The sequence below is a fragment of the Thermobia domestica genome, chromosome 10 (genome assembly GCF_964235325.1).
Source record: "Thermobia domestica chromosome 10, izTheDome1.hap1.1, whole genome shotgun sequence".
NCBI classification, from domain to species: domain Eukaryota; kingdom Metazoa; phylum Arthropoda; class Insecta; order Zygentoma; family Lepismatidae; genus Thermobia; species Thermobia domestica.
The window spans coordinates 207,398,781-207,413,440 of record NC_137463.1 but is presented as its reverse complement, the minus strand read 5'-3'; the positions used below and the strand labels follow the sequence as shown (position 1 = coordinate 207,413,440).

At 34.8% G+C, this 14,660-nt stretch overlaps 1 protein-coding gene and 1 long non-coding RNA gene across 2 annotated transcripts; one reads left to right on the top strand and one right to left on the bottom strand.

Annotated features, from left to right (window-relative positions):
* Positions 1-2,577: 2,577 nt before the first annotated feature.
* Positions 2,578-3,303, top strand: LOC145661750 (uncharacterized). The gene has a single exon (XM_081727085.1). It carries the CDS (start codon positions 2,578-2,580, stop codon positions 3,301-3,303), a length of 726 nt encoding a protein of 241 aa, XP_081583211.1.
* A 2,640-nt stretch (positions 3,304-5,943) lies between these two features.
* On the bottom strand, positions 5,944-13,445 carry LOC145662156 (uncharacterized). Its single transcript, XR_014127003.1, has 3 exons — positions 13,073-13,445; positions 9,135-9,260; positions 5,944-6,789 (listed from the first exon to the last, which is right to left on the bottom strand). It is a non-coding gene; the product is annotated as an uncharacterized LOC145662156 (long non-coding RNA).
* Between the last annotated feature and the right edge of the window lie 1,215 nt (positions 13,446-14,660).

Genomic DNA, 14,660 nt, shown 5'->3' with positions numbered 1-14,660 from the left:
CAAACATTTCTACAAATGCTTACTACGTGACTTATGCCACAGCTGGAACATGACAGTGCAGACTTCATCTATCAATTGGATGGAGCTCCGTGTCACTTTTATCACAATGTCAGAAATATCCTCAACAACTGACTGCCACACAGCTGGATTGGGCGGTCAGTAAAAATGATTATCAGTTTCTACGTTGGCCACCAAGATCACCGGACTTAACCCCCTGCGATTATTTTCTATGGGGACATCTAAGAAACATTGTCTACAAACCCCCTCTATCCCAAGATGTGAATGAACTGAAAGAGCGCATCACTGCTGCAGTGCAAACTGTTGATGCAAACATGTTGAAACGGGTCTGGGCGGAATTCAAATACCGAATAGATGTATGCAGGGTTGCAAAGGGGGCCCACATAGAACATTTGTGATGTACTATTTTCATTTTTTTTATCACAAAAACTTGGAGTTTTAGCATTTATCTATAAGATTTGAAGCTATTTGGATGATTAATAAAAAGTTATAAGGAGTTGCAATCGTTCACATCATTTTAAATCACGCTATATATATATATATATATATATATATATATATATATATATATATATATATATATATATATATATATATATATATGTATATGGAGACATGGAGACTGTTCCATATTCCTATAATTTTCTACAGCACTGGGAAAAGATGAACTTTTCACACTATTAATGTACAATTTGGCACTTTTATTGAGAAATATCTTGAATTTTTCAATTTCCTAAAGGAAATAAGAGAAAATTGCTGTTTAAGCCCCCCTTTTGGGGGTGTAAACCAGTAAGTACGCCAGAAATTTTTACTTAGGGGGTGTTCAAAATAAAAGGGGGGTGTGCTCTCAGAATAGTGATATAATTTTTAAACAAACTCAAACAAGAAAACAGTATATTTTGTTACGCAACTATTGCAATATTATTATTATTATTATTATTATTATTATTAATAATAATAATAATAATAATAATAATAATAATAATAATATCAACTCTTTGCAGTGGTAGGTTCAATAAAGTAAGTTCACTCATTTGAGCATTTAGTAGACCTATTATTATTAAACTAAGAAATACAGTGAAACCTCTCAAAACGGACATCGGTGGAACCGATTATTTGTCCGTAAATGAGAGGTGTCCCTAAAAGGAAGGGTTCTTTCTCATAACACCACATCACAGATATTTATGGTATGGAAAAATAAGAAAGTTTGTTCTCTTACGAAGATGTCCACTATTGAGAGATGCCCGTTAAGAGATGTTTCACTGTATTAGGAATTAACCTCCACTATTTTACCTAGTAATTACATGTGAATTGATTACATACAAATTATTGTAGTCTAATTATTTCGCAAAATTCTGCTATTTTTTATTTCAATTAATTCACCCCAGCAAGTTTTAGTGGGTGATTTTTTTAATATTAATTGGGAAAAAATTCCCTCGTCACATGCTGAAATCACATTCGTTTAGTAATTAATACTGAACATAGTTCCAATTTCATTTCATTTAATATTCTAACCCTGTTGTTAACGTTAATTGTAATATTATTTGATCTTTTAATCTCCGTTCCTGCCCCTTCCTGGCTACGTTTTTCGCTCTGAATATCTTTCATAAGAAAATTATTCATTGATTTAGTTGTTTTCCAGAAATCCAGTTTTTCAATTTACAAATATTTTGTATCTTTCTGTTTTGTCTTCTTTAATATACCCTAATTTTAATAATCCCAGGGCACATAGTGGTCTGCTCTCCTGTAAATAGTGGAAAAGTGACCAAAAATGGCCAAAAGCACACAAAAAGTGACCAAAATCTCATCATGCGCCTTTTTCCCTTTGTCAATTTCTCAATCACCTCTCTCTTTGTTTGTTCTTTTGTTTCTTCTTTACTTCTTTTTGAGCTTCCTCCTTTCTTAGGTTTTCAAAGTATGCTTTGTAGTTACGGTAAGCAGACTTAGCAGATGTAAAAAGCTTCTGAGTAAGTGGAACCAGTTCTGGCCTATTTCCGAATTTCTTCATCCCAGACATTATATTTAACTTCGCATTAGAGGAGAAGGTCTAAATACGGGCTGTGGTCTAAATATGGGCTAGGTGACGTTCTAGACTTCTGTATGCTAGTGTAGTACTACCACTTAGTGACAAATGTGTGAAAGCATTATTCAAGGTCGATGGTGGTGGCGTGATTTAATTGGCGACGTACAGTTGGGTCTGGTTGATCAACTTGTGTGTTTTGCCTGTGTGCAATCCTGAAAAAGTTTTATCAGGTATGTGTTTTGTGTTATTTTTGACCGTTAGAAAACAAAGTTTGAAAAATTTTAACAGGTAAGTTGTATTCTGCATGGATAGCATTTGTAGTTAGTAGAAAACAAAATGTAAATAATATTGTATATGAGTACTGTTGCGTGACAAAGCACAATCTACGAACGGTCTAAATATAGGCTACCTTGCTAGGTCTAAATATAAGCTAGTAGCCTATATTTGGACCATCATTGTAAAATTCTCAAAACTATGTCTTTTGTTTCAGCAAGTCAAGATCGGAACCCAAGGACACTACAAAAGGCAAGAGAAAGATGTGGAAGCAAGAGGACATGGCGAGTGCTATTTGCGCCGTAAGAGAAAACCGCATGCTGACGCTGAAAGCAGCAAAGACTTTTAATGTGCCATGTACAACTCTGCAAACGTTAAGCAAGAAGCACAATCTAACTACCATTGAAGCAACAACGACAAAACTTGCATGGAAACCGATGTTAGGGGACGAACTTGAAAAGCAATTGGTAGAATATCTACTCCTCATGGAGCAAAATTTCTTTGGATACACCAGGAGCGACTTGCAATGTATGGCCTATCAACTAGCATCACGAAATGGTCTTCAACATCCATTTAGGAACACAGAGGCTGGAAGATCGTGGTTTGATCGTTTCCTTTGTCGGCACAAAAAAGTTATTTCGCTTCGTAAATCATGTGTAACGTCTTTTGCTCGCGCTTTTGCATTCAACAAGGAAAGTATTTCTCGTCTGCTTGATGATGCTTATGAAAAATACAAATATCCTGCAGAGAATGTCTATAATGTGGATGAGACGGCCCTTACAATTGTTCAAAGCAAATTCCCATCTATAAATGGAAGGAAAAGTAAAAGACAAATAGCAGCTCTAACTTCTGCAGAGAAAGGTGAAACAATCACAATTATTGCCTGCATGAGTGCCACTGGACAATTTGTGCCTCCCATGGTAATATTTCCGCGAACGAACATGAGTAGTCAGTTAATGAAAGGAAGTCCTCCAGGTTCCTTGGCGTAGCGTATCCTAGTGGGTGGGTAGAAGACAATTCCCACACAGCAATGAAATATTTTCAAAACGTTTCTAAAACGTACCATCATTTTCCTTCAGAAAATGTATCCTACTTCCCTTAAGGAAATATATTCCATATGTTGTTGAAAACATTTTCCAAATAATACTGAAAATATTTTCGCAATATACTTAAAAACGTTGTAGAAATATTTTATACGCCGTTAGAAAAGTTTTCCAAAAAATGTTTTCTGTACCATTTCCACACATTACTGAAAATGTATTTGAAACGTTTTATACAATGTTAACGGGATGGTTTTTAAAATGTTTCGCATGGAATATTTTAAAATCATTTGCCAATAACACTGAAAATCATTTGTCTAAAATAAAGAAATGTTTTCTAAATATTTTTACAATGTATTGGGTACTTAGTTGAAATGTTTTCTGAAGATTTCTAATCCATTTTTAACAAAAATTAATGTTCTGTAAAATAATAATTTTAAAATATTTTCCACTCATACCAAAAAATATTTTCTATACATGACAAAAAATGTTTAGTGAATATTTTCTGTACATCACAGAAAATATTTAGAGAAAATTTTCTGTGCATGACAGAAAATATTTAGAGAACATTTTCTGTACATGACAAAATATTTAGAGAATATTTTCTGTACAAGACAGAAAATATTTAGAGAATATAAGGTAGACATATCAAAAACATTTTCAAATTAGTTTCCTTGGTGTTTTGTAACAGTAGAAAATGTTTAGAAAATATTAAACTAGTTTCAAATATGAATTAGTGCTAAGAAAGAAAATATTTACGATTCATTTTTCAAATAGCAATTGATATGTTTTTCATTTGTTATTGTACGTAGTTTCAGAAAGTACTTAAAATACTTTCTAACGAATTCTGGTTTTCACAGAATATTTTAATTTTTTTCTGAATATTTTTTCGTCATTACCACGATAACACCTACAGTTTGAAATACATTTCTTTCTTCAGAGCTGCATACTGAACAGTTTTCCAACTCTTGTGAGTTAAAATATCTGGATTTCATTTTTACAAATTAATGGGGTGGTAGAAGTCTGTGTATGTTGGAACCGGTTTAGAACACACGGAAACTTCTATCATCACATAAATTTGTGGAAATAAATTCTAGTATTCTAATTTATAGGTTGAAGAAAGAAATGTATTTCAAACTGTAGGTGTTATGGTGGTAATGACGAAAAAATATTCAGAAAGAATTTAAAATATTTCTCTGCGAAAACCAGAATATGTTAAAAAATATTTTAAGTACGTTCTGAAACTACATACAATAACAAATCAAAAACATCAATTTTTGAAAAATAAATCGTAAATATTTTCTTTGTTAGCACAAATTCGTCTGAAACTAGTTTAATATTTTCTTAACATTTGCTACTGCTACAAAACACCAAGAAAAGTAATTTGAAAATGTTTTTGATATGTCTACCTTATATTCTCTGAATATGTTCTATCATGTACAGAAAATATTTTCTAAATATTTTGTCATGTACCCGGAATCCCTTAATATTACAAGGCGACACCACAGGGGGCACTGTGCTGTACAAGTGGAGAAAAATAAATTATCTCGGAGACACTACATTATATCAATGCCAATATTCATTGAAAAATGATATGGAGGAACAATAACAATCGGAACAAATCACATGCATTTTGTGAAAAGTATTCTTAATGGAACTCCTAAAAAAAAAGTGCTATAGTACAGTTTCTTACAAAAGTATTAAAAATATACGAAACTTAGAAACACGTGTATATAGTGAGTTTTTCTTATAAAGAATGACTATAAAACGTGATCATATCACCATGAAACCAATTTATTGCACCATGACTCTTAACACAAGGACGACGTGGACCACTCAGATGTTCACAGTCGAGGTGTCTTAATTGTGCTCTTCGTTGTATGTTTTACACAACACTAAAACAGCTATTGTAGTGCGTAGAATAAATGACAGAGCACAAGAAAGACATCCCAGGTATCAACATGTGAGTAGTTCATGTCGTTCTTGTGTTAAAAGTCGTGATGAAATAACTTGAATATAAAGAAATCAGCTCTACTAAGTTAAAGTACATAATTACAAAAGGAAAGAAAATGCAAGACTGGACTAAGATTTGAACCTGTAACTTCAACTTACCGTGTCGATGCATTAACCACTAGGCTACTCCCTGTTTCCGAATAGTCATTCATTCTACCACTCCTGAAGTCAGTGCTCAAGCAACAAGACCGCATTGACTATACCGCAACTTGTGAAGTACTTGGGCAACCAGTGTCTATACTACAGAACCCCACTGGTGGTAAGATTTATAGATGATAAATGGGGAAAATAACTTATTTTATATCATGTAAATATTTAATGCGATATACAATCGATTATTTCCTTGAGTTATCGTATATAATAGAGAAATTATCCTTAAAATGATCTAAATTCCACCATCCTACATTACTTATGATTACATAACAAACCGAAAGCCAAATAAAGGAATGAACCTTTAAAAGAGAATACATAAAATAAAATCCTGTAGATTTATTGAGAATAATTACAGTAATAAATTTAATAACTTAATTTTACATTAAGTATACATTTGTAGTACACAATATATTTAATGTGAATACATAAACAAAAAGTCTATATTAATTTAAGTCTACTAATTGCATACCGTACATTATAATAGTTTGAAAAGTATATACACCTCATCAGTATATCAATTTTAACAAGTGTTATATAACATTTTAAAAAAAACTCTTACTTTGTAAGAAAAGCTCGAACAGAGTTGCACCTTACAAACTCTTCCCCACACCCTAGTATTGTAGTTCAGAAGATGACTGTACCAATCACCGAAAACCAAGCAGCAGAATCATGCGTGTACTTACGTCCCCCCTCCCCTCAACACATACAAAATAAGTTAAACTATTTCTTGAAAAGTTCACTGTCACCTTCATCTAAGAATATATTTAACGATACGAAGTAGGTATATTATACATTACTTTAGAGTCTGAAGTGTGACTTAACTGCCATAAATTAAAAGTAAACATAATATGCACACAAATTAACTTAAATGAGTACCATACGCATCACACGAAGCGAGCTACGCCAATAAAAAAAAATCACAGTCAATAAGAATTAATTACACCTTCAGTCTAGATTTTTAAATTGGTGTTATGTTGACGCTATGAATTTTGGGCTTCCTACACTAAATGTCTCTATGCCAAACTCTCTATATATAAAACGTTTTTCGTCGAATCTGCAAATTGAGCAAGCCGCGCGCTAATAATGGAAGGCTGATGATAGTTCATCACATAGGAAGACACTTTGAAATGCTAGGTGAGTCACAACACTTTCTTCCTTTTTCTGGGATTCATCCTTACTTACAATCAAATTTGGTACCGTCTATGTAGTACCTGTGTGTGGCGTATCTTGAAATCATCTCGGTTGATAGCCTCCAAACGAAGTGGACTCCTAAAATAAAGCAATTGTTGTAAAATTACTATTTGTAGCATGTGTGGCAAAATTTAAAAACGAAAGTTATCTCAGAATCAAGGTTAAGTCAAACGAAGCGTTTTATGCGTTTTTTTAATATATATATATCTTACCTCAGGCTATCCAAAATACTAAAACATTGTTTCCTATACTTTTGGAAGTTATATACTAAATATCTTAATAACTGTTACTCAAATTTGGTACGCTGAATAAAGTTATAGTGTAGATATAGAATTGAAACTATGATCCAAACTTAAAATAATGATATTACAGAACACAATAAACTTAACTTAGGATGGAAATGGAAACTGTAGATGCATGAGTATTACTGAGCGAAGGAAGGAAAGTAACTCAGCTGGGTTACGAGTTTGACAGAGTTCATACACAGAAATCATTCGGTGGTTTATATTTCCAGCTTCGACTTAAGAGATAAAGAAGATAAGCTCACTTTAAACAGTTAAAAAGAAAAAAAACTTTTAAAAGATTTAATTTATTCTGAATTTTTGTTCAGTATTTGTAAATAAATAATGTAGAAAACCGACACAGAGCTTGCCCGCTGGACTCTGGCGCCCTAATCCCAACTCCGCTATTTGCATGCCTGCCATAAAATAATAGAGATAAGTGCAGATTAAGGATAGCTTAATATTTACATTTTTTTAACGATACTTACAGTATGGCGCTAAATTCGTCGTACAAAAGCAGAGGAGTGTTTCCTGAGAGTAAAACAAACAAAAAAGTTCCAATAAACTTAGGGCGAAAAGCCCATCGTTCACGTGTTATAGGCTGCCGAAAACATGAAAAAAAAAAATCAATTCTAAAGGTCCACAGCTCCAAAACTATGGGACCTACCAAAGTCGGGTCAAGACTTCACTTAGGAACTAGTATGTGCTCTATCTAAAAATATGTTTTAGAATCCTAAGGAATCACCCCTCTGCTTTTGTACACCGAATTTAGCACCATACTGTATAAATTAATAAGGTAGAACTATATGTGGTCCTTCTCACTATGCTCACTTATATATATCTTAAAGGCTAGTGATAAATAACACCAGCCCTCTGCTCCTATACCACCTTGTGATACCGGAGCAGGACGTTTGGACGCAAAGCCGTATATCTAAATAGGTTAATCTACTTAAATGGGTTATAATGCATTTCAAAAATAAAAACCGGATGATTACGTACTAAAAGCCTTAAAAATAGGCACTAATATCACTAAAACTTAAAAAAAAAACAAAAAAAAACTGCACAACCTATAAAATTAAGAAGTTCGGAAAGGTTAAATTTGATGCAAATTTTCTTTAAAATGTCATCTTCAAAACTCTAAATTTTCCTTACGTTATAGTCCTATGGCAGTCACTAAAAGTCTCAGTTGCAACAAATGCTTAATTTAGTTCTATTTTTTGTATAGTGCAGAAAAAATGGGTCTAATTATTTTGTTTTTAGAATGATATATCCTAATTTCAGGAAAATCGGAGATAATGGACTGCAGAACTTTTTTTCAGCATTAATCTGTATTGGGCTAAAATAAAATTTGCTGTAGGCATCCTACAACACCCCAAAGTAAACTTCTGTGAAGTTATCTTTACAATATCTCTAACGTAAAGGATATTCATAACTTCATAGCAATTCATAACACTGCATTACTGCTTATTACTACGTATTTGCAACACAGATAATTGGAAAAGAAACAACAGTGAAACAAGAAGTAAACAGTGAAATCTAATATACCTATTGAATAATTTACTTTGTCTTATGTTACAATTACCATGACGGAATTATGGGCCAAACCCAGCATTATTCTGCAATGTCAACAGTTTCAAAATTCTGCACGGCGAATTCTTTCATCAGCTTAAATATATTTTCTTCTTTCAGTTCAGTTGATTTTGAGTTTAACGTCCCGTAAACAGCGAGGCTATACAAAACGTGAACCTACTGATTAACGGGGAATCCGAACCACGACGTGAGCTCTCGTCGGGAATTTTCTCCTTTTCTTGGGCGGATCATCTTCTCGAAGCATTGCCTCGTGTCCTGCTTCTCTTTTTTCCTTCGAAATGCATCAATAAAGCGCCAAATCAACCAATGTCGTTCCTTTACGTTCGATATATTATAAAAAACAAAAGTTTGTTTATTTTGGGGTGTCATTGGCTGCCTACAGTAAATTTTATTTGACCCATTATTTAAATGTATAGTTAGTGCCTATTTCTATGAAAGTTTATTAATATTATAGTCTCAACTTTCTATTAATACAATAGTCTCAACTATATGATTTAATGGGCATATCGAATAATAATAATAATAATAATAAAACATTCAATAAAAACTCACTTCCTGAACTACCCAATACATAGCATAAAGAACACCATTTTCATTCCAAAACCAGCTCGTATTCATTTTTTCTGATCTCTCGGAACAGGTCAATTTCTTATGTTTTGTACCATGTGTTTTAATAATCTATTATAGAAAAAGAAAATGAAAAAAATAAAATATGTACAGTATTTTACAAATTTTAAGTCACATCTTTATAGTAAGTAAAAATTAATGAGAAACTTCAGTTGTTTTTAACTTAAATTAGATGTCCTTATTAGATATCTGGTGCCTTCCATTTCAATTCAGGCAAAAAAATAAATAATTAAATAAAAAATAAAATTGTACCATCACCATCTCAGATATTGTTCAAACTTTTATTTATAGGAACTAAACATGTTTTGATTTTGGGACTTTTTTTTTGTCGGAAAAAAATTCCCGCCAAGTAATGGGCCATCAAAGACGGGGAGTACAATTCATGAATTGTAGAAAACATGGAAAATGGTCAAATTCGGAGCCCCACAATTCAGCTATGGAGACATGTAGAGTTATAATTCTTGTTGTGGTATGTACATAGGGATATGAATAAACTATAGTTTATTTCAGTTTGTTTTGCGCATGCGTATCTTTTTGTACATAAATTAACAAATGAACGTAAGTTTATGTGAAAAGTCGAAGTTTGTGCTTTTATTTAAGCACTTCCGGTTCGAATTTTAAATTCCGTTTTCACGGTTGGTAAGACGTAGTAACCCGCTTTCCCCCCCCCAAAAAAAGTATCGCTTCTGTGTGCAACCGTTTTATCGCAAAAAATTTGAGAAATCGACAAATTTTCAAAAATCGCCATTTTCTCAAAAACATCATAATTTAAAATTCTTAAATTTTGTCAGATGATTCAACTGTGCATGAATAATAAACACACCAAATAGCATTCTCGACCAATGCTTCATGAACGAACTACTGCCATTTGAAGTTAGCGAACTTTCGTTAACTTTGAAGTCACAGTTGGCAATAGTGAAAACAATGAAAGTGCAACAAAGAAAGTATAAAAAAATGCTACCGCAAAGCATCGTGTAAAATTTCAAGATACAAATTCTATTTTACTGCATGTGGACTTCGCTTAAACTGGACTGTTATTCTGCAAAGGGAAGTTCAGAGTGATCGCTGGAGAAACGAGCAAATCTCCTTCTTTACGGGAGTGATATATTATTATGAAACAACTGAGAATTTGCTGTAATAAGCGACGACAAAACACACGATTCGGCCCGTACTCATAGCCATGAATAAGATTCTAAAAATAGTCGAAGAAAAGCGAAAATATAAGTTATAGAAAAAGGTTCGAATACGTGAAAATAAGTGTCTACATTTTACCAAACCGTTTGAGTGATTTCTGATGGTGCTGGATTCCAATTTAAAAATTGCTTTCAGATGTCCAAAACGCAGACAGGTCCGATAAAGCAGTGGCTTTTCAGTGAAACCGGCCGTGGTAAGGGTCTCTGCGACGTATTGGGGAGAGGGGGGATAAGGATATGGCAACATGGCAAAACGAAAAACACATTCACAGTATTAAACCTGCAGAAGAGAAATGAAATGAAATCTCGTCGATAGTCAAAAAACATTTATATTCACTTCTGGAAACCTGTACCCTGTTGAAGAACCATGTGAAAACAAAGGGAAAAAAATGAAATGAAATATTGGAGTTTTACGTCCCACGTTTATGCCGGTTAGGCTAAAGGAGACGGTGATGATGACTAATGAATGAAATGGTGGAAGTAAGAAAGTGGGACGAAACGAGAGAACCACGAGAAAACATACGCACACGGTGTTTGTCCACCACAAAGTTCACTTGGCGGGGGCTGGGATCGAACCCAGGACCCCAAGCACCAGAGGTGAACGCTCTACCACTGAGCCACCGCGGCCTCTAAACCTGCAGAAGAATTCGTGAGTATACTGCAAGTACCAACTCCGGGTATTACTCTCGTCTTGTTGTCAAGAACCGAATTCGACAATTAACCCCCCCCCCAAAAAAAGTGGGAAAGTGTGCGACCGGTAACTGGTATTTACCGAAGTCATCTTTGGCTTTTATTGCAGTAACGGGTCATCATGGACTAACTTCAAGCTTTTCCCAAAATCGAGCTTCTGCAATTCAAAGTGTAGATTTAAGAAATCTGCAAAAATGAACTTTTGTTACATGCATATATGATAACCAGTGATGGATAGCAGAAATATTATCAATAAATCATAAATTACATGAAATTGAAGTGTTCTTTATGTTTCCAGGAGGCGCGGTGGCTCAGTGGTAGAGCGTTCACCTCCAATGCTTGGAGTCCTTGGTTCGATCCCAGCTCGCGCCGTGTGGACTTTGTGGTGGACAAACACCGTGCTCATGGGTTTTCTATTGTTTCTCCCGTTTCCTCCCACTTTCTTCATTCCACTATTTCACTCATTTCTCATAATCACTCATTTCTCATAACCACAGGAGTGAAGTAAAGCTATATTAGATGTAAGGCATAGTTGTATGGGATATAAAATCTTTGCACTACCCTCGGTTACGTGCATATCCACCGTCGCTTACATGCCCGCTCCATACGGAATGACAGTGTGAATATAAGTAATTACTGTCAGTGCACACTGCACAGCATATTGAAATGAATCTTGAGTAACAGTGAAAGCATTGTATGTGTTAGTGGGGTTAAGTTCCAAAGTTGGTCGTCCGTATCTAGTAAAATTTTGAAAATGTACCGGCAAGAAATAAATTTGCTTGTTCGTGTGCTTCATAATGTATAAGGAAAGCGAAAGTTGTGTTTATTTTCTTATATAAACGGTTTTAAGCATGGAACTATTTGTCAAGCGGAGGGAACTACTTGGCACAAGGTTACTTCATGGTAGGATTATGGGAATGTAATGAGCATTTGTTTTTGAAAACATTGCTGGTGATAATCAGGAAAAGTCATTAAAAGTAAGTAAGTCATGGCTCAATAAACCTAAAAATAAATTGTAGAGAATGTGGTAAGCAAATAACTATAAAGAAACGTGGAGAAAGATATATTGGTCACTGTAACGGTAAGTGACATAATGAACAAGGCAGCAATTTTCTAGAACACAGGCCCCTCTTCCCATTTAACTGTAATAAAAACAGAAAACAACGTGCCCTGCGGGGCACTAATCCGTCTCCACTCGCTAACGGTCACTCGGCATTATTATGTGAATTAAATGTATAATTTTGGTAAAGAAAGGAACCAATTATTACACTTTTAGCCAAAACCTAGGCGGACGACCAACTTCGGAATAACTGCCTGTTAGTGTGTTATTCCACTATCATCGTTTATGCGCATAACCCCCGTCGCTGACGCGCCTGCTCCCTACGGACGCACTCTTGTCACTCGGGTTTTCGTGCTGCACTCCTGCCCTGTCTCAGTTAGATAGCACTTGTGCTTTTCAGTGGCCACCTAGCACAACCTGGTTTGTGTTTTATGCACGGGTTAATTTACAACGCCCGCTCCAGCAGGTATACTCACTCAGAAAGGAGAAATTACGGTAATAGTTAAGAACAGCTACTTCTCATCTCCCATGCACGAGGATACATCTTACTGTTGCACTACCTAAACACCCTAAGTACAAGGGCAAGAACTCAGTCTGTTACCTACTTTTTAACATACTAGATACTCAATGAATAATTCCTGAAAGTATGGCGTTTCTCGTCCTCCCCTAAATGGGAAGTACGGCTCATTAACTATAACCTAATTAGAGATTACAGAAACAATCAACTTTCTAAGAATCTTTTCTGCATGAGTAAAAGAAACCCGTTTTTGCTATTTCAATCATATTTGTCAATAATTACGTATATTCCTAAAATCATCACTTGAGGTACAAAAAGGAAATATAAATTGAAAAAAAAAGTTGGGGTTCATGTATTAATTAAATCTTCATATTTAAAGACAAAACAAAGAAAATATACATACCTTCCACGCCAAGTTCCTTGCTTACATCTGCCCATAATTTGTTCGCGACCTGTCGTTTGTCTGGATAAGCTTGATTCCACAACTTTATCAAAAGCACAATTCATTAAAGCATGAACAAGCATCTACTTCTATCTTCATTTTTATTTTATCTCCGCACCTTGCAACGTCGTCTGCTTTCACGCAAAACAAAATTGATTTCTCTCGTAGCGCTCAATTCCTCTACCAGCGTTGCCAGACTCACAGCTCGGAATTATTCCAAAACCTGATCGAAATTATGCTAGATTCGGTCAAATTATGCTAGATCCTCATAATTACTAATTCAGGAGTTTAAAAAAAAACGAAGCTGAGATACGATAACGTAACTTAAAACATGCAGTGCGCAAGAATGTGTGGATAGAACTCAATACTTCACGCACCAAAACTTTAACTCAACTAAACTAGTGCAGTCGTTGCCAGACTCAATGGCGTATATATCGTATAAATGAATGCAAAGTGTTTTTTTTTTTTTTTTTTTTTTTTTTTACATATTTTGAAAGAAAATTACCTCGCAGCATAAGCGGAGTTTGGAATTGTCTGCCTGGGGGGCAGATTTTTGGTCGGTCTCGGACCTTTAATTTCAGGAATAAAGATGGTAATGAAGTCAGAAATAAAGATGGTGAAGTTGTCAAAAAATTGAGAGGAGAATGGCCCCCATAGCTCCGCCCATGCCTCGCAGTTAAAGGATTAGAAAACCCAGGACCAACTTCTTTTTCATCTCCAGGTTTTACGGTTTTTTGATAAACTTGCTGAAATTATGCTAGATTTGGGCAGGATGCTAAAAGCAAGATGCTAGATGCTAAAGACATACAAATTATGCTAGGTCTAGCATCATTATGCTAGATCTGGCAACGCTGTCCTCTACAGACAACTCTCCTTCGCACGTATTCGGACGAACAATCCCAAGGTTGGGATCATTCGAATCTTTTCGTCGGTTTTCGCAATTTGCTGTTCGGAACTAGTCGAGGCCTCTCTAATTTATTTACACGTGCTGGGAAATTCGCATTCGCAATCGCATTCGGAAGTAATAGAGAAGCGGCCTAAAACACGTCCACATGTCATATCTCCGTTATATTTATTACCATTATTTAACGTAACAAATGACGCCATATTTCTTCGCTTGACGTCTTTTGGAATTTAAGGACCAACATTTGACGTTGTTATGACATAAGTGTGCTACTTGGGCCGGGTTCGATTCCCAGCGGGAGCTCATTTAGTTCGGATTCCACGTTAATCAGTAGGTCCATGCCTCGCTGCTAAAAGGGACGATAAACTCAATATCAACTCAACAATATATATATATATATATATATATATATATATATATATATATATATATATATATATATATATATATATATGTGTGTGTGTGTGTGTGTGTGTGTGTTTGTGAATTTGTTCACGTTTGTATGGTTAGCATATACGCCTTGAGCACGGGACCCCATGGTTTGATTTCCGCTGGGAGCTCATGTAGTTGTTATACCACTTTAAACTGTAGACCCATGTCTCAAATGCGCACACATATAAAGGTTTTTCAGGCTATGCGTTTGGT